Raw genomic sequence first — 25,504 nt, forward strand, 5'->3', positions numbered from 1 at the left:
GCAGGAGAATTGCTTGAACCCAGGAGGCAGAGGTTGCAGTGAGCTGAGATCGCACCACTGCACTCCAGCCTGGGTGACAAGAGTGAAACTCAATCTCAGAAAACAAACAAACAAACAAACAAAACAAATGATAAGAACAAAAAAACCTATGAGATATAGCAAAAGCAATATTAAAAGAAATGTATAGCAATTAACACTGATATCAAGAGTATAAAAATTTCAAATAAACAACCAAATGATACATATCAAGGAATTAGAAAAAGAGGAACAAACCCAAAACCAAAATTAGTACAAGGAAATAAATAATAAAGATCAGAGTACAAATAAATAAATTTGAGACTTTAAAAAGTATTATAAAACATCAATGAAATTAAGTTAGTTTTTTGAAAAGATAAACAAAATCAACAAATCACTAGCTAACCATGAGAAAAAGAGAAAAGAGCCAAGAAAATAAGGAATAAAAAAAGGAAACATTAAAACTCATACCACAAAAATACAAAGGATCATTACAGACTATTATGAACAAGCACACACTAACAAATTGGAAAACCTAGCAGAAATAGATACATTTCAAGACACAATCTACCAAGATTGAATCAAGAAGAAATAGAAAACCTGAATAGACTATGAATAACAAGACTGAATTTATAATAAAAAGTGTCCCATTAAAAAAAGCCCTTGACTCAATGACTTCACTGTAGAATTCTGCCAAACATTTAAGGAACTAACACCAACTCTTTTCAAACTGTTGCAGAAAATTGAAGTGGATCTCTTCCAAGCTCATTCTACAAGGCCAGCATTTCCCTGATATCAAAACCAGACAGGGAAAAAAAAAAAAGTAGAAAACTATAGACCAATATCTCTGATGAACACAGTTGCAAAAACCCTCAACATAATACTAGCAAATTGAATCTAGCAGCACATTAAAAAGATCATTCACTATTATCAAGTGGGATTTATCTCAGGGATGCAAGGATGGTTCCATATATGCAAATTAATAAATGTGACACATCAGGTCAACAAAGTGAAGGACAAAAAACACATATTCATCTTAATAGAGACAGAAAAAGCATTTGGTAAAATTCAACATCCATCCTTGATAAAACTCCTAACAAATTAGGTGTAGAAGGACCATATCTCAACACAGTAGAAGCCATGTATGACAAACCCATAGCCAACATCATACTGAATAGCAAAAAGTTGAAAGCTTTTCCTCTAAGAACTGGAAAAAGACAAGGATGCCCCCTTTCACCACTCTTAATCGACACAGTAAAGTAAATATGAGCCAGAAAAATTAGGATAAGAGAAAGAAAAAAAAGGTCATCCAAATTGGTGAGAAGGAAATCAGATTGTCCCTGTTTGCAGATAACATGATCGTATATACATATAAACCCTAAACACTCCACAGAACACTCAGAATTGATAAACTGATGAAGTTGCAGGATACAAAAAATCAACATACAAAAATTAGCTGAAAAACAAATCAAGAAAGCAAGCCCATTTACAACAGCAAAAACAAGATACCTAAGAATAAATTTAAGGAAGTGAAAGATCTCTACAAGGAAAACTATAACACATTAATGAAAGAAATTGAAGAGGACAGAAAAAAAGAAAGATAGCCCATGTTTATGAATTGGAAGAACTGATATTATAAAAATGGCCGTACTACTAAAAGCAATCTACAGATTCTGTGTAATTCCTATCAAAATTCCAATGATATTCAGTGTCTCAAGTCTGTAATCTCAGTACTTTAGAAGGCCAAGGCAAGAGGACTGCTTGAGTCCAGGAGTTGGAGACTAGCACGGGAAACAAAGTGAGACCCCACCTCTACAAAAATAAAAAAATAGCCAGGTGTGGTGTCACACGTCTGTGGGCCAAGCTACTTGGGATGTTGAGGTAGAGGGTTCACTTGAGCCCAGGAGTTAGAGGCCCTAGGGAGCCATAATTGTGCCACTGCAGTCCAGCCTGGACAAAAGAGTGAGACCCTGTGCTGGAAGGAAAGGGAAGGGAAGGGGAGGTGCAGGGAGGGGGGAAAAAAGGGAAGGGAAAGGAGAAAGAAGGGAAGGGGGAAGGGAGAAGGAAGGGAAGGGAAAGGAAGGGAAGGGAAGGGAGGAGGAAGGAAGGAATGAATAAAGGAAGGGAGGAAGGGAGGGAGGAGGAAGGAAGGAAGGAAGGAAGGAAGGAAGGAAGGAAGGAAGGAGCTGGAGGAATCACATTACCCACTTCAAAATATAATAGAAAGCTATAGTAATCAAAACATCACGGCAATGGCATAAAAACTGACACATAGACCAGTGTAACAAAAGAGAGCCCAGAAATAAATCCACATATTTACAGCCAACTTATTTTCAACAAAAGTACCACGAATATTCATTAGGGGAAGGGAAAGTTTCTTCAATAAAGGATGCTGGGAAAATTGGATACTCATACTCAGAAAATCAAAATGAGACCTCTGTCTCTTACCATATACAAATATCAACTAAAAATGGATTAAAGACTTAAATGTAAGACCTGAAACTATGAAACTACTAGAAGAAAACACAGCGAAAATAGATCAGGACATTGGTCTAGGCAAATATTTTATGGCTAAGACCTCAAAAGCATAGGCAACAAAAGCAAAAATAGACAAATGATATATATCAAACTACAAAGTTTCTGCATGGCAAAGGAAACAGTCAAGGTGAAGAGGCAATCTGCAAAGTTGGAGAAAATATTTGCAAACGATTCATCCAACAAGGGGGTAATATCCAAACCTCAGTATTATGCAATATACTCTTGTAACAAACCTGCATATGTACTCCTTGAATCTGAAAAACAACAAAGCAAAAAAAGCTTTGCTTTTGGCCTCAGTCTCAGCTTGTGACTTGCCTTCTTCACTAAGCTTAATTATCTCTAGCTTTTGATTTTGAGTGAGAGATGTGTGAGTCTTTCTATGACTTAAACACTTAGAAGGCATTGTAGGGTTTGTAATTTGCCTAATTTCAATATTGCTGTGTTTCAGGGAACAGGTAGGCTCTGTCACCCAGGCTGGAGTGCAGTGGCACAATCTCGGCTCACTGCAACCCCCGCCTCCCGGGTTCATGCCATTCTCCTGCCTCAGCCTCCCAAGTAGCTGGGACTACAGGTGCCTGCCACCACACCTGGCTAATTGTTTTGTATTTTTAGTAGAGACGGGGTTTCACCATGTTAACCAGGATGGTCTCGATCTCCTGACCTCATGATCCGCCCACCTCGGCCTCCCAAAGTGCTGGGATTATAGGCGTGAGCCACTGCACCCAGCCCTCTGTGCTGGGTTTTATGATGTCATCCAATAACTCACAAGTATGTAATTTATCTCCTTTTACAGATAAAGAAATGGGGGCTCAGAGCAGTCAAGAACATTTCCCAAGTTATTCGTCAGTGAAGCAGAAATTGTGGTGTCCTTGTGTAAGTTCAGTTTATACTTTACATTATACTGTGCTCCAAAATATCTGATATTCACTTTCAAAGTATGTGTAGGAAGTTTACTATGATGATGCAGGGACATTGTACAGAATCCAGTCCCTTGACTCTCAGGTCCCCAGAACACTCACTTCACAATTTTGTTGACATCAAATTAAAGCTGGCACTCTCTTGGCTGGTTTTCTCTGCTCTTTCTGGGCACTCCAAAGCTTCTGTACTTACATGCTACAATTCCAGTCACAGGAAGATGCTGACTTGGTTCTTTAGTCCCAGATCCATATTCCTGAGAAAACCTAACTGCCTAGGCTCAGGTCAGAACTCTCTGTTTCAGTTGATTATGGCTGGGCCTACTGCCCCTCTGTATGGTGGTGGGGCAAAAGTTCCCAGAGACAGGCAGGGGTGACAGGGACTGTTGTCTCAAATGCTAGGCAGACATCTGGGGTGGTAACCACTACATCTGTTTACAGTGAGCACATCCTTGCAGGGAAACTGGGTTAATCATCTCTATTACTGAAACTCAGAGGCATAGTGTTTCTTCATAGGAATTTTCTTTCTTTTTTGAGATGGGATCTTGCTTTGTCGCCCAGAATGGAGTGCAGTGGTGTAATCTTGGCTCACTGCAGCCTCCCCTCCCGAGTTCAAGCAATTCTCCTACCTCAGCCTGCTGAGTAGCTATGACTACAGGCATGGGCCAACACGCCTGGGTCATTTTTGTATTTCTAGTAGAGACAAGGTTTCACCATATTGGCCAGGCTGGTCTTGGACGCCTGACCTCAGGTGATCTGCCCACCTTGGCCTCCCAAACTGCTGGGATTACAGGTGTGAGCCATCGCGCCCAGCCTATTTATAGGAATTTTCTCTATGTATATAATAATTTGAAGATCACAACTAGATGCCTTTTCGTGTAATCGTATCTTAACAACAAATATTTTTTCTACATAGAAATTATACATAAATAACTCACTGTTTTTTTTTAATTAATTAATTATTTATTTATTTTATTTTATTTTTTTTTTGAGACGGAGTCTCGCTCTGTCGCCCAGGCTGGAGTGCAGTGGCCGGATCTCAGCTCACTGCAAGCTCCGCCTCCCAGGTTTACGCCATTCTCCTGCCTCAGCCTCCCGAGTAGCTGGGACTACAGGCGCCCGCCACTTCGCCCGGCTAGTTTTTTGTATTTTTTAGTAGAGACGGGGTTTCACTATGTTAGCCAGGATGGTCTCGATCTCCTGACCTCGTGATCCGCCTGTCTCGGCCTCCCAAAGTGCTGGGATTACAGGCTTGAGCCACCGCGCCCGGCACTCACTGCTTTTTAATACCCATGAAAAAGCATTAGCTCAAAGACACTTGCAAAATTGTTATCAGTTTGGAGCAAAGGGGATTTTCAGATACCAAGACAAAGTAGAAGTCTTCCACCAAGCTGAAATCATTACATTGCAATTTAATCATATGATACAACCAATTTTTTGATGTGTTATGCCATTCACCAAATAAAACGATTTTTAGGGGAAACTTTACATCCTCAATACTATACACTTCCAGCTACACCACCACCTAACATGGACTTTAAAAGAATACAAAGTACAGTATGCCTTCTCAGTGCCTTGTAATTCAGTTACAATCCTGCCAAACTTTGTTTAAAGAAATACAATTCTCAATCTTACACTGTTCAGAGCACAAGCATAGCTTACTGTACACAAGAGATGTGCATCCGTTCCCACTCCTCAGGGACTGTATGAATTTGGCTTTTTTTTTTAGACGGAGTCTCACTCTGTTGCCAGGCTAGAGTGCAGTGGTGAGATCTCGACTCACTGAACTCTGTCTTCTGGGTTCAAGTGATTCTCCTGCCTCAGCCTCCCAAGTAGCTAGGACTACAGGCGCACACCACCAAGCCCAGTTGATTTTTTGTGTGTGTGTATTTTTAGTAGACACGGGGTTTCACCATGTTGGCCAGGGTGGTCTTGATCTCTTAACCTCATGATCCACCCACTTCAGCCTCCCAAGGTGCTGGGATTACAGGCGTGAGCCACTGTGCCCTGTGAAATTTGGCCCTTAAGAAACCAAGGAGAAATGTGTGCACTAGGCCCAGGGCTGAAGAGCTGCTTCTCATCAGATGCCTCTCTTGGTCTGGCTGCTGTATCCAGTCCTATCCGGGGTTAGCTCTGTTCCTCCTCCTTGTGGCATCTGTGTTCTCTGTCTGCTCTGTCTCTCCCCATCTCCCAGTCCAAACATCCAAAGAAATTAGTTATCTCCAGGAGATCAAGACCATCTTGGCTAACATGGTGAAACCCCGTGTCTACTAAAAATACAAAAAATTAGCCGGGCGTGGTGGTAGACGCCTGTAGTCCCAGCTACTTAGGAGGCTGAGGCAGGAGAATGGCGTGAACACGGGAGGTGGAGACTGCAGTGAGCTGAGATCGCACCACTGCACTCCAGCCTGGGTGACAGAGCGAGACTCTGTCTCAAAAAAAAAAAAAAGAAATTAATGACCTCTACCCCTAACTAAACAAAGCCCTTCATCTAAGGCCAACCTTACGTTGGCAGCCTTAGCCAGACATCTGCTTCTGGTCAAATCAATGTCTTGTCCACAGGGAGGCCTAGTGCTGTTTCTAGTTTTAGCTGGATGCAGGGTGTCAGACATGGCAGGTACCACGGTCTACCTGGCAGGTATCAAAGAGTTGGCTGACATTCTCTCAACCACCTAATAGGTCCCAACCATGTACGGCCAGTAGTAAAGGAGTTTGCGGTTCCATTTCATAAACCAATGAACAACCCCAAAGAGACAGCATCTAACATAAAAGAGCAGCCATAAAAATATACAGTTAAACATATTTAATAGAAATATTAAAATAATCATTACACTTCCTCTCATTGCAGAAACCATGAAAGAATAGGCCTTTTGTAATCAAAGTAATAATTTTTTATCATGCAAAAAGGTATTTTTGTTATGACATTCATAAGTAGAGACTATATTTTAAAACAAGTTTATACAGACTTCAAAAGGTCTAAAGTCAAAGAGAAAGTAAAATATATTTAAATATGATTAGTTACATTGTAGGCAGGTGGCATACTCAAATTCACAGTTTATAAAGTAAAAAAACTAAACTCTTCATGTCAGCTCTGAAATAGATGCATTTTCATTAATACATTCACTAGTTAGGTCTGTTCTTCTAAGACAGGAGGAAAGACAGATATATGAGATATTATTTAAAGAACAAACTCAACATATCAGCAGCAAATTTCAGTTAAACTAAATTGGAAACCAATGTTCTGCATAACCAAAGTGCAAAGTCAGTTCTCCAGCTCAGAATGAAAATTAAGACTAGAAACTGAAGGCTTAAGAGAACTTCTGAGAGCATCCTGTGTGGTGATTAACACATAAATATTAAAAATAGAATTATCAAATTTTTGATTTAAGAACACCACAATTTTGATCTAGTCATTAAAACATATGCAGAGGCGTCAAAGGCAAGTAACACTACCACCTAAGTTTATTCAGAGGAACTGTGAAGATGCAGCATAGACCTCTAAGGTGTCTTTCTAAAATCCCTTCTGATGGAAAGCTGATGGAAAGCTTACGGAACACCATCTGCCACAACACTGAAAGCACCAGTTTTATACTTAGATACAATGCTGAGTGATATAGTCACTGTTGTGATAGGTTTTTATTTGGGAAAATAGAGAGGATTCTCAAAACAGATTCATGGCTTGCATGTAGTGATACCATACCAAGAGCCTGGAGAGACAGCATGAAATCACCTCAACTCAGGGGGTGGGCCCGCCTATTCATAGTCAGTGTTACACTAGCCAGCTCCAGGGCTCTGACAACATCATGAGTTTTGAGAGAATATACTTTAAAGAAAAAAAGAACAGTGTATTTTAAAGTAACTAAATTATATTTCAACTTAGCATAATTAACTGCAGCATATTTACTTCATAGCCCCTTAATAAACATGTCACTTTTACCAATAAAGCTTTTTCCTTCATATTCTAATCACAAAAATTTCTCAACAATTTATAACTAATAACAATCTACAAATCTGACCTTGCAATAAATAGTCATAAAACATTATTTTTATTTTATTACTATTATTATTTTTAGAGACAAGGTCTCGCTCTGTTCCCCGAGCTGGAGTGCAGGGGTACGATCACAGCTCACTAGCCTCAAGTGATTCTCCAGCCTCAGCCTCCCAAAGTGCTGGGATTACAGGCCTGAATCACCACACATGGCCTTGAAACATTCTTTTTAAAGCCTAAATTCCAGTTGGTATGGTACCAAAATTTAGTTTAACTTCAAAATTCACAGTACTGCCGAGAAATGGGTCCTGAGGTTCCAGAGAAGTGGGGAGTGAATTCATTCCTGGTGGTTTTATTCTGGCAGCATGCACGGGAGATCACGAGTTAGAGGGCTGTCGCCTGGTATCAACACTTCAAGCTGTTGTACTTCTACTTCAAGTTGAAACTTTTAAAATACATCTGTCATATAGATGTACAAATATATGTAGCTGCAAACATATATACACACTTTTGGACAAAAGAATGATGGTAATATACATGAACCATTTTTGTAAATAGATTCTATTTGGTTAATAAAAATATTCCTTCCATCAATCTATCGAAGTCCAGACCAACTATGAAGATAGGATGCCCATCCAGAAGAACGGGAAGCATTTTCTTCCTCACCTTTGGAAAGTAAAAAGAGAGTATTAAAATTTCTCAATGTAAAATCTGTATTTTAGAACCACTCTACAATATAAGCAAATAATGTCTTTTTTACTGATTACATGCCTTTTTTAGGGGCCGGGGGGTTCTTTTTGTTGAAACAAGGTCTTGCTCTGTTGCCCAGGCTGGAGTGCAGTGGCATGATGAGACTTCAATGTAGCCTTGATCTCCCAGGCTCAAGTGATTCCCCCACCTCAGCCACCCAAGTAACTGGGACCATAAGATGTGTGCCACCATGCCTGGGTAAGTTTTTGTTTTTTTTTTTGTAGAGATGCGGGTCTCACTGTTTTCCAGGCTGGTCTCAAACTCCTGGGCTCAAGTGATCCTCCCACTTCAGCCTCACAAAGTGTTGGGATTACAGCCATGAGCCACTGCACCCATTCATATGTCATCCTTTAGACATATTACTTACTAAATTTCTCTTTTTAAAGGATATACTGAATTTCTGGTTGAGCCAACTTAACAGCTACTTTTATTTTAGCTTTAAAACATTGATAAGCAACATGAAGCAATCTAGAACTTAACCTCTGAATGGCTTTATTAAAGAAATCCAGCTATGAAAATTATGCAGAAACGATTCTCTACAAACAATCCTACCAGCACATAAGAAATTCTTCCTCTATTCTGAAATACCATTTTATAACATACTTTGATGTTATGAATCAATGTCTGTTCTTGAACATTATTTATTGTCTTTCCCTTTTAATTCCAAAATAGGATTTCTAGCACAACTAAATATTGTTGACAATAAGAGAATGAAAAAAAAAATTCTTTTAAAACAGAAGCTTATATGCAACTTAGAATCTAAAATCAATAGATTTATGGTAAACCTTACAACTTAACCAAAACAAACAAAAACCAAAGTTTTAATCATTTAAAAAAGAATGTTTATTGAGGTACAACATACTTATAGTAAAACTTGCCCTTTTCAGCATATAGAACTGAGTCTTGACAAATGCACAGTAATGTACCACCACTGACCAAGGCCTGGCACATTTTCACCTCCTCAAAGTTCTCCCTGGCTTCTTCTCCCACTCCTTAGCAACCACTAACCTGTTTTCTGTCCTTACAGTTCTGCTTTTTTCCTAATGTCATATAAGTAGAATCACACTGTACATAGTCTTTTGAGTCTGACCTCTGTCAACTGGCATAATGCATTTGAGAATTATCCATGTACTGGCAGTACATTCTTTTTTTATTGCTGAGCAGTATTAAATTGCATGGCTGTACCAGTTTGTTTATTCATTTGCTAGTTGAAGGATAACTGAGATCTCCCTAGTTTTTAGCAATTGTAAAGACAGTTTCTATGAATAATTGTGTACAGGTTTTTCATGAAATGTTTTGGAGATATAATTCATATACCACACATTTCACCTTTTCAAAGTGCACAGTTCACTGGTTTTTAATGTATTCACAAGGTCTGTGCATACGTTTCTGTGTGAATACTGGTTTTCATTCCTCTTGGATCAAGATATTTAATTTGGTATTACCCTTCCAGACACCTTTCTGTGTTTTCATACATATACATGTACCAGTTTGATCTCAGGCAGAGAAGCATTTTCAAAATTTTACATGGGGAAACTCTTTCTAGAGTTAAAGCCATTTTCATTTATTTTTCTGTTCTGTCTGGTTTTATCTGCATATTATTTACAATCTGCTGCATAACAAATTACTACAAACTTAGTACCTTAACACATTTCACAGTTTCTGTGGGTCAGGAGATCAGAAACGGTTCTGTTTTCAAGGTCTCTCACAGAGCTGCAATCAAGATGTTGGCATGGCTGGGGTCTCATCTGAAGGCTGGACTGGAGAAGAATCTACTTCCAAACTTATGTGCTAGTTGGAAGAATTTAGTTCCTCAAGGCTGCTAAGCTGATGGCCTGTTCCTTGCCTATGGGCCTGTCTGGGATGGTAGCTTGTTTCATCAAAGTGTTCAAGCAACAAAGGCAGAGAGAGTCTGCTAGCAAGATAGAAGCCACAATCTCTTGTAAGCTATCGCTTTTGCTGTATTCTACCGGTTAAAAATAATTCATTAGGTTAACCTACTGGCTCTCAAGGGGAAGAGATTATACAAAGGCATGAATTTCTGGAGGAGTGAATGAGGGCAAAGAATTCTGAGAAGTCTGGCTTCCACAATCTTTAGAACTTCTAGAAAGTAAGAGGAAGGGCCGGGCGCGGTGGCTCAAGCCTGTAATCCCAGCACTTTGGGAGGCCGAGACGGGCAGATCACGAGGTCAGCAGATCGAGACCATCCTGGCTAACACAGTGAAAGCCCGTCTCTACTAAAAATACAAAAAATTAGCCGGGTGAGGTGGCGGATGCCTGTGGTCCCAGCTACTCAGGAGGCTGAGGCGGGAGAATGGCGAGAACCCGGGAGGCAGAGGTTGCAGTGAGCTGAGATCTGGCCACCGCACTCCAGCCTGGGCGACAGAGCAAGACTCCGTCTCAAAAAAAAAAAAAAAAAAGAAAGCAAGAGGAAGAAATAATGTTTAGGGATGGACAACTTGGCACTGGTTATGTGTTCCAAGTGAGGTAAACTTGTTCCCAAGAATAAAGAGAACCAGATGACTGTAAACATTTCCCTAAACTGAAATGCAGACTGTTGTATGTTCACCTGAAATGAATGGTATAAGCCGAGTATAAGATTTTTGACAAAATAAAAATTTTGCTGTGTTCTCAGATCTGGCAGGCCCCTGCCCTTGTGCAGACAATGTTCCTGGCAGCTATTCATCTCCTTAGGTAAATAAGAACTGGAGAAAAGCTGTGCTGCGATAGGGTGCATTTGCTCTTGCCTTGGAAGGTCGTTTTCTGATAAGGTTCTATATCCTCTGCAAATCAAGTCAGGTACTTACAGTGAGTATGCATTCTCCTCCTGCCAGTCTGGAGATGATCAAAAAGCCTGTAACAGGCCAGGTGCAGTGGCTCACGCCTGTAATCCCAGCACTTGGGGAGGCCAAGGTGGGTGGATCATGAGGTCAGGAGATCGAGACCATCCTGGCTAACACGGTGAAACCCCATCTCTACTAAAAATGCAAAAAATTAGCCGGGCATGGCGGCGGGTGCCTGTAGTCCCAGTTACTCAGGAGGCTGAGGCAGGAGAATGGCGTGAACTCGGGAGGTGGACCTTGCAGTGAGCTGAGATCGCACCACTGCACTCCAGCCTGGGCGACTGAGCAACACTCCGTCTCAAAAAAAAAAAAAAAAAAAAAAAAAGCCTATAACAGGCTTGGCCTATTTTCCTATTGGTTTGTTGGGCTTTTTTTCCTCTTTATTTACTTGTAGAGGGTTTTAGACCTCTGTGTATGTATGGTGTACAAGTGACAATATTCAGATCTGTAAACTATAACCCAGTCTGGGAGCAAAGATACAGAAAAATGACTTACTTCTTGCTTGAGTAGTAAAATTGAGATTCAAATTTTGCATACAGAATTACTATATGGCTAACTTACTTGGAGGGCAAAGCTGACTTACCATAAGTCTATCTCAAATAGAAAAGAAACACTCAATTTGTCAACTATGCTGTTTTTTAATGTGTGTGGGGGCAGGGTGAATGAACATTTGTGATACATGGAGAGGAGCAATCTATACTTAGCAGTATCTATTTGACATTAATTGTTTGGGGACTACTGCTACACTCTAAGTCATTTTACCTTGTAACACAGAATTGTAACAGGCTACTCTGAGCAGCTCATGCCATCTCCTTGAAATTTAATGTGTTTATTTATAAAGAGTTTGTGTTTGTTTATTTATAAGGAGTTTGATGATCCTTTTCAGAGTTGGGTAATCTACTTTACCCTCTAAGCTAATGTTTCCCAAATACACCCAAACCCACAGAAAGGAAAACTATTCCCCATAAACTTACAGCCAACATCATAAACATTTTATATCTAGAGCTGATGATAGAGTCAGGTATTTACCAATACTCAAGCATATATGTAGAGTTTCAAGAAATAATTGCTTACCCTTACTAACATATTCTAATGTTTGACATACTATTTTAATTTTTTTTAAAAAATGGGATTTTACTCTGTCGCCCAGGCTGAAATGCAGTGGCATGACCAGGATTTCAACCAGAAGTTTGACTACAGCCTCAAATTCCTTATAATAAACAATCCTGCTGCCTTAGCCTCCTGAGTAGCTAGGACTACAGGCACATGCCACCATGTCTGACATATTCTAAAATTTTTGTAGCCATAGGTTCTTGCCATGTTGCCCAGGCCGATTTTGAACTCCTGTCCTCAAGCAATCCTCCTGCCTAGTATTCCCAAACTGTTGGGATTACAGGTATGAGTCACTGAGCCCAGCTTGTATTCTTTTGATTAAAAAAAAATATTCTGAATGTGATCCACCAAATTAATTTCACCTTCCACTAATAGGTAGCAACCTGAATGAAAAATACTGTTATAAACTTTACACAAAACCAGAGATTATAAACATTTGCTTCCAAGGAGATGAAGGAGGCAAGAGGTACTTGTTTGCTCTGATGGGCCCTGTTTCCTTCAGTGCCAGGAAGAGTAGCTCTCAGACCTTTCTTATTTTCAAGGCATTGGTAACAAAATGCCCCTAGTGTGACCAGTCAGGCTGACAGTCCACACCTGTAATATGGTGGTTAAGTTTCCTTTGCATGTCTTTCTTTCTTGCATCTTGGACCTTTTACTTAGGAAATTTTCTTTTTGCTTGGAGTACATCATTAAGAATTTTCGCTGAAGGTGAATTCTGAAAAGTTTTTGTTTTCCAGAAGAGATCTTGGAAAATATAAAAGGTTGGCAGTTATTTCTTTTAGTACATGAGATAGTATTACACCAATGGTGTTGAGAAGTCTATTGTGAGGCAATGTATCTTCTTTCTCTGGCTGCTTTTGAGATTTCTCTCTGTCTTGTTTTTTAGGAGCAGTTTTACTCTTATGTGACTAGAAGTAGATTTCTTCTTCTTTTTTTTAATACTGGTTGAGATTTTCTTGGGTTTTTGAATCTGTGGATAGATATCCTTCTCCATTTCTAAAAGATTTCTAGCCATTCTCTTCATAAATAATCTGTGCTCTATTCTTTTCTCTCCTTTTAGAACTTCAATTAGTAAAAACATGTTTGATGTCTTTATTTATCCTCTATGTCTTTTCCCACTTTTTCTTTTTTGTTTCTCCCATGCTGAATTCTGTGTAATTTCTTCTGAACTATCTTCTAGTTTACATTCTCTCTTTTTTTTTTTTTTTTTTTTTTTTAGACTTTTAGACAGAGTTTTGCTCTTGTTACCCAGGCTGGAGTGCAATGGCACCATCTTGGCTTACTGCAACCTCCACCTCCTGGGTTCAAGTGATTCTCCTACCTCAGCCTCCCAAGTAGCTGGGATTACAGGCATGTGCCACCACGCCTGGCTAATTTTTGTATTATTAGTAGAGACGGGGTTTCACCATGTTGGCCAGGCTGGTCTTGAACTCCTGACCTCAGGTGATCCGCCCTCCTCAGCCTCCCAAAGTTTTGGGATTACAGGTGTGAGCCACCACACCCGCCCTTACATTATCTAAATCTGTTGCTAAACCATCATTGCTTTTAATTGTTATAAAGTGTCTTTTATGTACTCACATTGGTAAGAGACAAGTAGTAAATAATCTTTAAAGGGCAAACTAATTTAAATGTAAGTGTTTTCCTGTATGTTTACAGGACTTAGCAAATGCACATCTTAGAGTTCTGGGTTTCTAATGTATATCTCCTCTATGATAGTCTTTAAAAATATGTTATTGGTGTCCCTTAGGTTAGTCTCTTTTAGAACTTCTAATCAACGGACCCTTAACTTACAGGAGCCACCTGGATGTTAGCAACATCCACATTAAACATGCTGAGCTTTTAAAAGAGGGCTGTTAGACATGCTAAGTATTTTGAGATATCACTGTTCTACTGAAAACTATTGAAAACTTTATTTCAAAATGCAAACGTTCTTAAAGTCCTGGTTAATTTTATAATTATAAAATTAGCTATAATTTTGAGATTTCTCTGTCTTGTTTTCATAGGGGCAGTTTTACTCTTATGTGACTAGAAGTAGATTTCTTTTCATAACTATAAAATTAGGTTTACTTTTGTTAGAATAAATTAAAGATAGTGAATTTGTAATTTGCAAATTTGTAATTGGAATAACTGTTTACTAAAAATATACATGATGTATTCTTATTTGGGCTCTTATGACAAAAATACTATTGTGGCTATAGAAATCTAAGAACTGAGATTACTGTCAGTATTGAGAACATTCCTCCTTCATCATTAGAAAGACTATAAAAAACCAGATTCAAAGAAACTATCAATACTACTTATGAAGTACGTCTGTAAAAAAAAAAAAATTAAGCCTGCATCTTATCAGGCCCCTAGACTGGGGTTCCCAAGGTATGGGCCCCAGACCAGAAGTATCAGCAACAAATTGTTAAAAATGCAGAATCTTGGGTCAGAAACTGGGGACCAGCAACTGGAATTTTAGTAAATATACCAGATGATTCAGATGCCTGCTCAATTTTAAGGATGACTCTATCAGTTTGGTTATTAGGATTTACAGGGGATAAGGGAACATGTTAAAGAGCACCAACTAGATAAGGTCAGTCAGTCAAAAGTAAGACGTCTGGACATTCTGGGCCTCCTGATGTCTTAGAAAGCACACAATACTATCTATGATGTATTTTTGTCTACCATCCCACCCAATTGCACCTGGATCTTCCTATTTATAGGCAATTGGAACAAGTTCAGTGCTACCCTGTAATGATTAAAACCAGAATATAGGACTGCTATAGCGTAAATGACCAGTTTCTTCAATAAGTGGCACATTAAAAAATATATTTATATATATAATTGTTATAGATTTAAAAAAACAACAAAATGGCTGGGCGTGGTGGCTCACGCCTGTAATCATAGCACTTTGGGAGGCTGAGGTGGGCAGATCACAAGGTCAAGAGATTGAGACCATCCGGGTCAACATGGTGAAACCTCGTCTCTACTAAAAATACAAAAATTAGCTGGGTGTGGTGGCGCGCGCCTGTAGTCCCAGCTACTCGGGAGGCTGAGGCAGGAGAATCGCTTGAATCCAGGAGGCAGAGGTTGCAGTGAGCCGAGATTGGACCACTGCCCTCTAGTCTGGGTAACAGAGCAACACTATGTCTCAAACAAACAAACAAAAAACACAACAAAATAAAGCTTAAGGAACATCAACCAAAAGCAATATATAAGCCCTATTTAGGATACTATAAAAAGACATTCACAATAACCTAGGCAAAACAAACATAAACTAGGTATAGGTGACAGAGAAATCCAATCAACACTGAATTATTCACTGGGCAAAGAAATGATGTGTAGGATTTGTTTTAAAGTCTCTAACCCTCCCCTGTTTGTGCCAAGATTGTCCATGACTTGAAAACTGTTAGAGGTGGGTGACAGCTACAAGAGAGTGTTCTCCTTGTATGCTTGAAAATGTCAACAATAAAATGTAAAACTAAAAACGAAAATGAAACCATAATTCTTAAGATGCAGTTTGAATTAACGACAGCAGCTGTATGTGAAGCATTTCAAAGGAGTTAATGACATCAGAGTATTAAATCCATCTGACATGGAAACCAACTCCAACTACATCATAGTTTTTTGAGACGGAAGCTTGCCCTGTTGTCAGGCTGGAGTACCGTGGCACGACAGATCACCGCATCCTCCGTCTCCAGGGTTCAAGCGATTCTCCTACCTCAGCCTCCCAAGTAGCTGGGACTACAGATGCAAGCCACCACGCCCAGCTCATTTTTGTATTTTTAGTAGAGACGAGGTTTCACCATGTTGGCCAGGATGGTCTCGATCTCCTGACCTTGTGATCTGCCCGCCTCAGCCTCTCAATGTGGTGGGAATACAGGCGTGAGCCACCGGTGCCTGGCCTATGGCACAGTTTTAAAACTGCATTTGCCTAGAAAGTGGATTTCTGTATATAACCAAGTGTTGGGCTATATGACTCCATTGTCTTAAGCTATTTGGGGTTGCAGGAGGGAAGAGGGGTGAAGTAGAAAAGGAACAAGCTAACAAATGTTTTTTAAAAAGTAGAATTTAAAACAAAACCACATTCAACTGAACACCAGAACTCAATACCAGGATACAAGTTCAATTTTCAAAGAGCTGGAAGATCAAGCTAAGCACTGTACTGTATTTTGCTGAACGTTAAAATTACATAAATGTACTACAGTTGCCTAAAGATGTTAAAAAAAGTCAGCTTTTCAAATCTAGTCACGGCCTACTCATATGATAGACCCAATCCAAATGAGCAAAATGTAAAAGTTACACATACAGACAAATTCTTAACCACAAGGCTGTTTAGTTTAAGTTATAAGTTAGAAGTTTTAAGACTCTCCTTTTACCCACCTTGAGCAATGGCAGCAAGTTTTCCCTTTTCTTCAGGGCTGAGCTGCAACATTGTATTTATAACAGGAAGAAGTCTTTCTTTTTCACTACCTGGTTTCAAGAAAATGAACTGTAGCAAGACATTCTTCAAGTATTCCAGGTTAGCTGCAGACTTCTCTCGCTCTTGATTCCTTTCTAATCTTCTTATTTCACTTTTGAGAAGCTGGTGTTAGAGAAATGAATTAAAAATGGGCTTTAGGAGCTTCTGATTAAATATGGCAGACTGAACTCATGTATTTTTCTTCTCCTCCAAGCTAAACGTTCCCCTTCCCTCCATATGGCAATAAAGGAGGGAATTCAGTTAACTATAGCAGCTGTATGTGAAGCATTTCAAAGGAGTTTATGACATTACAGTATAAAATCCATTTGACATGAAAACCTGAACTCTAACTATGAGATAGTTTCAAAGCTGCATTTGCCTAGAAAGTGGATTGCTGCATATGCACCAAGTGTTGGGCTACATGACTCCATTGTCCAAAGCTATTTAGGGTTGGAGGGAAGAGGGGTGAAGTTGAAAAGGAACAAGCCAATACAAGAGGAGAAAAAGTAGATGAGACACATCAAGAAATTATCACAAGACGAGAAACAGACGAAGTGGAAATGAGTCAGTCCAGCAGCTTACCAAGTATCACTGACGAGAGGAGAGGATGCATCCTGTGTAAATACTGGGGTTCTTGCCTCAGAAGCACAGGGTATCATGGAAATTGGAGTTGAAAGCTGGGGAACTGATAGAATGTCTACATGAGGAGCAACTAACTGGAGCCATGGGTTGGTACCAAGATGTTTCCTCTGCCTTCTACTTTCTATAGAAACTAAGCCAGTATGGCATGGGGCTCTGAAAATGGGCTGACGGGAACATTTGTAGCCTCCACTAACCCCTGCCCCTACCCTGTTCCTAAAGTCCCAGGCAGTTAAGACGTCCACAGTGAATGGCACTTAATCAGAAGTTCAGACACAGTGAAAACTCAAGAATATAAGACAATGTAAAACACTATTAAAGAAATGAGGCAAAGAATGATATAAAAAAGGTAACAGCATGTTCAAGTCTTTGAGGAAGATTTCCAGGTTGAAACCAAGCTGTAGCTTTTAGCATATTTTCGTTTTAGGTTAGACAAGAAAGTTAGCCAACTTTGTCCTAAAACCTAGGACCATTTAAAAAAGTGACAATAAAGAAGACTAAGAAATCATCAAGAGAGTATAAATTTATGAAAATATAACATTTGGCCAGGCGGGCTGGCTCATGCCTGTAATCCCAACACTTTGGGAGGCTGAGGCGGGCAGATCATGAGGTCAGGAGATCAAGACCATCCTGGCCAACATGGTGAAACCTTGTCTCTACTAAAATACAAAAAATTAGCCGGGCGTGGTGGTGCGTGCCTGTAGTCCCAGCTACTCGGGAGGCTGAGGCAGGGGAATCGCTTTAACTGGGAGGCGGAGATTGCAGTGAGCCGAGATCACACCAGTGCACTCCAACCTGGCGACAGAGCAAGACTCTGTCTCAAAAAAGAAAAAAAAAAGAAAATAAAACATTTAAATAAGTAAGTAACTTAGGTTTACTGGGCTAGTTAGTGATTTGTTAGCTATGATGTTTTTATTAGTGTGAAAATGTTATTTTACAGAGATGCATACTGAAGTATTTAGTGGTGGAATGTCATGATATATTCAATTTACTGAAAATAACTGAATTCAGCTTTAGAATAATCTGACAAGGATAGCTAGTGGCCTTTCACAGTGGCAGGACAGATCTATTAGGAGCAGCAAAGAACAGGGGAAAAAAAAAGCATGTACTTTTCAGACAGCTATGAGTTTGAATTTTGTTCCACCATTTACCAGCCTCAATTTTTCTCTCAACCAGTGATGAGATTAAATAATACATGTAAAGCCTAGGGCCTGGGTCATAAGAACTCCTCAATAAGTAGTATGACTGTATTCTGAGGGGTGATTATCAGTGAGCCAGGGTGGAAATATCTCATTTGAGTAATTCTCAACTGCTCTGCAACACTCCTACATGTTTCTGGTGTCTACTTGAAACAGGAAAAACTTCCCATGCCACTTTGCCATCTCCAACTGAAAACTGTTTAGTAGTTCAGTACCATAAATATCACGTGAATGATTTAAATTTACTGTTTATCTTTAGAATTCAAAGACTCACACCCATTTAAGTTTTATTTAAGCATATGTGCAACAATGACTTGTGAACATCTCTCTAGCTTCTAAATCTATTATGGTTTCTTAGAAAAAGTAGAAATTAAGAAATAATCTTTATGTAATAGTATACGTATAAAAGCAACATTTTGGCTGGGCACGGTGGCTCACGCCTGTAATACCAGCACTTTGGGAGGCTGAGGCAGGCGGATCACAAGGTCAGGAGATCGAGACCATCTGGCTAACACGGTGCAACCCTGTCTCTACTAAAAATACAAAAAAATTAGCCAGGCGTGGTGGCGGGCACCTGTAGTCCCAGCTACTCGGGAGGCTGAGGCAGGAGAATGGTGTGAACCCGGGAGGTGGAGCTTGCAATGAGCCAAGATTGCAACACGGCACTCCAGCCTGGGCGACAGAGCGAGACTCTGTCTCAAAAAAAAAAAAAAAAAGCAAAAATAAAGCAGTATTTCTCACCGTCAGGAATCTAATATAAAGATCAAGACGTTATGGATGCATCTGCAATGTGAATTTTTAAACTTGGGTGCATGTGTATGGAGGACCAAGAAAACCTAACTGGCGGTTTTCATGGTAGCCAGGTTCGCTGATCTCACCTTAATTTGCTCCATAAGGATTGCATTGGTTGCTTCTGTTTCCCGAAGCAGGCCGTTTAAGTGATCTGCACTTTTTGTGGTGGAACTGAGCTTCTGAACCAGTTCTTCTTTGGTAAATTCAGCATGCCATAATGGAGGCTCTGCAAGATGTTGTTCCAAGAATTAATTTTCAAAATCACAGATACAGATCAAGATTCTAAATAAGAAAACATCTAAATATAAATATCTTACTATGTGATATTTTATAGGTCTGCTTTGCCATTCATCTATTCAACATACCTCGAGCAACAGATTATATTGTAGGTGACACAAATAAAACAGCATCTCTGTTGTAAAGCATGTCATCTAACTGAATATAAGCCCTATGAGTCCCAGTTCTGAAATCTGTCAGAACTGTGTTTATCAGCAGTTTTATTACACATCTTCTTCCCATCTATGAATATTCCAAGACTTTATGTCATTTCACTTATAATGAGGAAAGCATTAACATTTACTGGTCATGTATCATGTACCCTCATAAGAATCTTCTATCAGGTGGGGTAGGTATCATTATTCAAACTTTATAGACGATGAAACAGGCTCACAGATGACAGGTAATTTTGGCAGGAATCACAAAGTCAAATTGGCTTTTGGAGTCTGCTGCTGCTCTATCACGATGCCTCCATGTCACCACTATTTGCCTGAAGGAACCACGACTTGCAGTTTCTACCCCACATGGTCAGTGACTATGAATACAAATGACCCTTACTCCAGGTGATCCTGAAGTTTCAGGAAGATGACAAACAGATTCCCCCCAAATTTTGAACAGTAATATTGATTATAGGTAAGAATAAAATATGCTAAAACATCACTACAAAAATTTAGCATTACTTCATCAAGAGGAATAAACTGAAACTGTCAGTTTCTTGGAAGGGTGAGAAGATCCTGCTTTCTAATACCCACCATCTATTTGTGACAATAAACTTCCCACCACTTATTTGTGGTTCAAACCTAGGGCAAGAGCTAGCATTTTATTTTAAAAAAGATTTGTTTCGTAATTTTCCCATTTGGACAGTGTGATGGTTAATGCTGGGTGTCAACTTGACTGGATTAAAGGATGCAAAGTATTAATCCTGAGTGTGTCTGTGAGGGTGTTGCCAAAGGAGATTCACATTTAAGTCCAGTGGGCTGGGGAAGGCAGACCCACCCTTAATCTGGTAGGTACCATTTAATCAGCTGCCAGCGAATATAAAGCAGGCAGAAAAATGTGAAAAGGTGAGACTGGCCTAGCCTCCCAGCCTACATCTTTCTCCTGTGCTGGATGCTTCCTGCCCTTGAACATCAGACTCTTAGTTCTTCAGTTTTGGAACTTCGACTGGCTCTCACTGCTCCTCAGCCTGCAGATGGCCTAGTGATCGTGTAAGGTAATACTTAATAAGCATCCATCTATCTGTCCATCCAATTAGTTCTGTCCCTCTAGAGAATCCTAATACAAACAGGTAGTGGAATATTGAAATAAATTTTATTGGAGCAGCCCAAAAAAGCATATGTAACTTAGAGTAATAGTAATTAAATAAGACAAAGAAATTAAATAAGAAAAACATATTTAGACAGAGTAACATACCAAGTTTAGTTTCGGGAGAATTAAGCAGCTGCTCTAAAGACTGTGTATATGTGCTGGCGGAAGACACAGACTCAGTATCAGTTGTCTCCATGCCTTCTCCCTCTTCCCGGGTTACAGTGTGCATGTCTAGAAGTGGGAGGTCTGTGTTTCTCCTTTCTCGAAGGTTCTTCAAAGATTGTTGAGAGGAAACTGGGCCTATTAGATTTTTTTTTAAAGGTTAAGTGTGAGATTGTTCAAAATCTATTGATTCGGCCTTACAGAGATACAAAATAAAATGAAAATATCAAATGATAAGAGCAGAGGAATTAAGTAACTGTAAGACAAGTGAAAGGTATATGAAGAATTGCTAAAACATTTCTTAAAATTTAGTCATCAAGGCTGGGCATGGTGGCTCACACCTGTAATCCTAGCACTGTGGGAGGCTGAGGCGGGTGGCTCACGAGGTAAGGAAGTTCAAGACCAGCTTGGCCAAGATGGTGAAACCCTATCTCTACTAAAAATACAAAAGTAAGGCGGGCACGGTGGCAGGTGCCTGTAATCCCAGCTGCTGGGGAGGCTGAGGCAGAGAATTGCTGGAACCCAGCAGGCAGAGGTTGCAGTGAGCCGAGATCACGCCACTGCACTCCAGTCTGGTGACAGAACGAGTCTCAAAAGAAAAAAAAAAAATTTAGTTATCAAATATCAAACTTTTAACTACGTTAGTCATTTTAGCAGAAGCTATAAATTAATTGCTACTAGCTAAGATAGACTGTTAGATAACACAGCTCATAATACAGTACTACTTGTTTTTTATTAATTTAGAGTAGAGGGCCATACTGCTGCTAAATACTGGCCAAAATTAAAAAACTAGATTCTAGCAATTTTCCAGGATTAGGTATTTGAGATTGCTGCATACTTCTTGAAACACACTTGCTGAAATCTGCTTGGCAGACATCCTCAATCACTGCCCTTACACCTTTACCTCTGCAGCTTCTTAATTGTTGCTGCTCATACCTACAGTGTTCATACAATAAGAGCCCAGAATCCAGAGCATGGAACTAATCAATTACATTGTCTAGCAAGACTTTCCTGTTTGCTGATGAACTGTAAAGTGCTTTTTTTTTTTTTTCTGAGACAGGGTCTCACTCTGTCACACAGGTTGGAGTGCAGTGGCACAATCTTGGCTCACAGCAACCTCTGCCTCCCAGGCTCAAGCCATCTTCCCACCTCAGTCCCACAAGTAGCTGGGACTTACAGGTGCATGCCATCCCGCCCAGATAATTTCTGTATTTTTAGTAGAGATGAGGTTTCACCATGTTGCCCAGACTGGTCTCAAACTCCTGGCCTCATGTGATCCACCTGACTTGGCCTCCCAAAGTGCTGAGATTGCAGGCGTGAGCCACCATGTCCGGTCTAAACTGTCAAGTTTATCAGGCCCTTTGACATGTATTGGTTTATTGACCCCGAAACATCTGAAGTTCAGATAAATTTAATGACTTTGCCCAAGGTCTCATAACTGAGTTAGAAACCAGAATTGTAATCTAGATTTTTAAACTTCAGATTTCATGTATTTTGCATTTCATTAAGTTGCCTTAGGCCTGACTGCCTTTTCTGAAAAATTTTCCTGAGTTTCTGATAAGCTGACTGCTTATTCCACTGCTAATTCCTAGATTACAATCTCCTGTACAACCTTTGCCCTGGCCAATTACTTCTTTTGTTGATTCTTTGGCATATGTTAAATTATCTTGAAGTTGCTTTTTTACCCTAGTAAGTGACCTATAGCTGCTAATGCTCCAGTGACAATATTTCCCATGGGAAACCAAAACACCATCAACTTGCTACTAAAATACTGCATCATCATGGCTGACATTTTTCCATTTCTTCCTGGAAGCAGAATGGAAGACACTGGGTGCGGCTGAACTAAAACTCCAACTAGTTGTAAATGTGAAAGGAAAGAAACTATATTGGCCATGCAATTCTACACATTCAGTGCCACCTGAGTGTTTCTAAGCTCCTTGTTCCATCTCTAATGTTTCTATTTAAAAAGTAGACAAACTTGATGACTAACAACAGAGAACACGAAACAAATCTGGTGAATACTAGAATTAAGACATATGTCATGAGACTACCAGAGTATGTTTAAGTCAGAGAAAAAGAAATACTCCTTTCCATTGAGGGTAGGAAATACATCAAAGTCAGCATTCTAAGAGGTTATACAGGCCTCTGTAAGTATAATCAAGGAAGAATTCAGATGGTTCAAATATCTTCCTAGTAAGCAAATCCAAAATTCATTAATCACAGAATTGACACTGGTGACACCTAGTAAATTTTCTGTCTTATGAATTTGGAAGAATGTATTTAAGAGACATAAATACACGAAAATTTGAACAACTAGTATTTCCATGTGTACATACATACTTCTTGTGGTCGGTTCATTCTTAAGCTGGAAGAGCTGTGCTTCCACCTTGGAGAGCTGCTGCTGTAATGTCTCCACTGTCTTTCTGTGCTCTTCCTGCAAATGTCGCACTTGATCTCGGAAGCTATTTCGAAGGACCTCATTCTGGGATGTTAGCTGACTCACAGTCTGTGTATGCTCAGACTTCATCATCATGTTCTCTGATTGTATTGAACACAATCTGAAAGATGAGAAACTTAGTTCACAGAAGATCTTTCAACTTTATATGCTGACTTTAGCCTTTCTCCACTGGGTTCTGCGAGAGAATTAGCTCTAAGACCTCTACTGAATGTATGAATCAACTTCTCTCCTACATACCTACACTGTACTCATTGTGTAATAACTTGATGAGAACTGACACTGGCTGTCATCTAGTTCAAATAATCTGTGTTCCACATTTCTGATGAAGAACCCCAGTTGAGAAACTGCGTTGTGTTGTCCAGACTAGGAACTTCATGGTTCATCAGAAAAAAGGACTATATTTAAAGCATAAAATAATTATACTTTTAATTAGTCCACTTCTTCATGTCATCGTATGTGGTAGCTCACATAAATATAAGATTAATCTCCCTTTTATCTACTACCCTGAAAATATGAGGAAAAAAAACAAAAAAAACAAAAAACCTCACACTCTTGATTCACTCAGAAAACTTTAAAGTATTCATTTTTGAGTCAATTAACATGAACCACAAACACAGACTTGGTTTACAATAGCTGTTTCAAATCTCACTGCAAGTAAGAATCGCTGGAGTACCTTGTTGAAAATAGACACATCTAGTTTTCATGTTACACCCACTGAATCAGGATCGCAGTAGTATTCTAGGAATTCCCTACTTTTAGCAGTTTTCGATGTGATTTTTATGTACTCGGCCTGAAACTAACCAGTGGGCCTACAATTTGGGAACCATCACTTTTAAGGGTTTACCTGTAGTTTTCATATTTTATATGTTTGGCTTTGGTAAAACAAAACAAAACAAAAAAAATTTCCTTTTATACAGGGGATCCACATAATTCTCTCATAAAAATACAAAAGCTGTTGGCGAAAAAAGTAAAAGCCCTCATTAATTACTCTCATGCCTGGCAGGATGAAATCCCAATTCCACAGGTAGATAAATGTTGTTAACAGTTTAGCCTATACTTTTCCAAGATATTTTTTCTACCTGCTGCACTTACACGCACCATATAAGGTTTAAAACAGGGTTTAGTGGCTGAAGAGAGAAATGCAATAAAATACCATGTTTTAGAAAAGAAATCTTAATTACTAAGTTCACATTGATTAATGAATCTAGAAAATACTAGTGTATACACATTTCTCTGCAAGCATTTTGTTCAAACAATATCTACCAAGAAAGTAAAGGAAGAACCATCGGTAGTTACAAAAATAGTCTAAGCAGGACAAATATTAGAGGTAGGGTAAAGTGTCTATTCTCAGGCAGTATCAGTGACATTTCTAAATTTACCTACTTGAAAGCTAAATGCTTAAACCCCCCATCTGGAATAAGAATGACTGTGCTAATGGAAGTTCACTGTTCTGTCTCAGTTGTTACTGAAGTGTTTATATTAACTGTAGTCTCTGGGTAATACAGATATTAATTAGTTAGCCTAATTATCACATTCCTCTGGAACCATTTTCACAATCTACTGTAGAGAAAGTATAAATATTAAAACATTTTTAAAAGTGGAGACTATATAAGAGGCTATTTCTTCATACTTGGGCACAGACAGTAACAATACTGTTAGTTTTTGACATTTCTGAAGAAGAGGAAAGACTCCTAAAGATATCTCAAAATGCTATGAAAAGTGACTGGCACATAGTAGGTGCTCAAAAAACACTTACTGAAAGATTGAATTACTTTAGAGGAATCAACAGTTACTTTGTGTTAGCAATGTAACTTGCAATAACTTTCCTAAAGAATAAGTGTTGGAGAATATCAAGCAAACATCACCTAGATAATCTCATGGTAAACCCTGGTGATAGGCAGCTAGAAAACTGGTCCATCTCCCTGAAACTTTTGGTTTACATGATTAACAAGCAAATTACACTGTTAACAGACAGAAGCCACAAAAAGCTAAGTGCTTTCACTTTTCAGATTAGCATAAGATTAGATATATATAAGAAAATCTGTGATAAAAGTATCTTAACACC

At 39.2% G+C, this 25,504-nt stretch overlaps 1 protein-coding gene and 1 long non-coding RNA gene across 7 annotated transcripts in view; one reads left to right on the plus strand and one right to left on the minus strand.

Annotated features, from left to right (window-relative positions):
• LOC117062245 overlaps positions 1–8,136 on the plus strand; it is a 39,616-nt gene extending 31,480 nt beyond the window's left edge. Inside the window, exons 2-3 of the long non-coding RNA XR_004428271.1 lie at positions 3,347–3,426; positions 8,060–8,136. This is a non-coding gene — a long non-coding RNA (uncharacterized LOC117062245). The remainder of the gene's footprint in view (positions 1–3,346; positions 3,427–8,059) is intronic.
• GCC2 (GRIP and coiled-coil domain containing 2) overlaps positions 6,248–25,504 on the minus strand; it is a 64,012-nt gene continuing 44,755 nt past the window's right edge. For 4 of the 6 annotated variants that reach the window (XM_033175538.1, XM_033175537.1, XM_033175540.1 and 1 more), the window contains 5 exons: positions 23,322–23,539; positions 20,925–21,119; positions 19,322–19,461; positions 16,527–16,728; positions 6,248–8,121 (listed from right to left, as the gene is read on the minus strand). In XM_033175538.1, coding sequence (XP_033031429.1) covers positions 8,051–8,121; positions 16,527–16,728; positions 19,322–19,461; positions 20,925–21,119; positions 23,322–23,539 — 826 coding nt within the window. In that variant the 3' untranslated portion in view covers positions 6,248–8,050. Of the gene's footprint in view, positions 8,122–16,526; positions 16,729–19,321; positions 19,462–20,800; positions 21,120–23,317; positions 23,540–25,504 lie in introns of those variants that run through there. The other 2 variants (XR_004428269.1, XM_033175541.1) reach the window with 2 other exon arrangements.

This window comes from Trachypithecus francoisi, unplaced genomic scaffold, assembly GCF_009764315.1.
Source record: "Trachypithecus francoisi isolate TF-2019V2 unplaced genomic scaffold, Tfra_2.0 Lachesis_group17, whole genome shotgun sequence".
Classification (NCBI taxonomy): Eukaryota; Metazoa; Chordata; class Mammalia; order Primates; family Cercopithecidae; genus Trachypithecus; species Trachypithecus francoisi.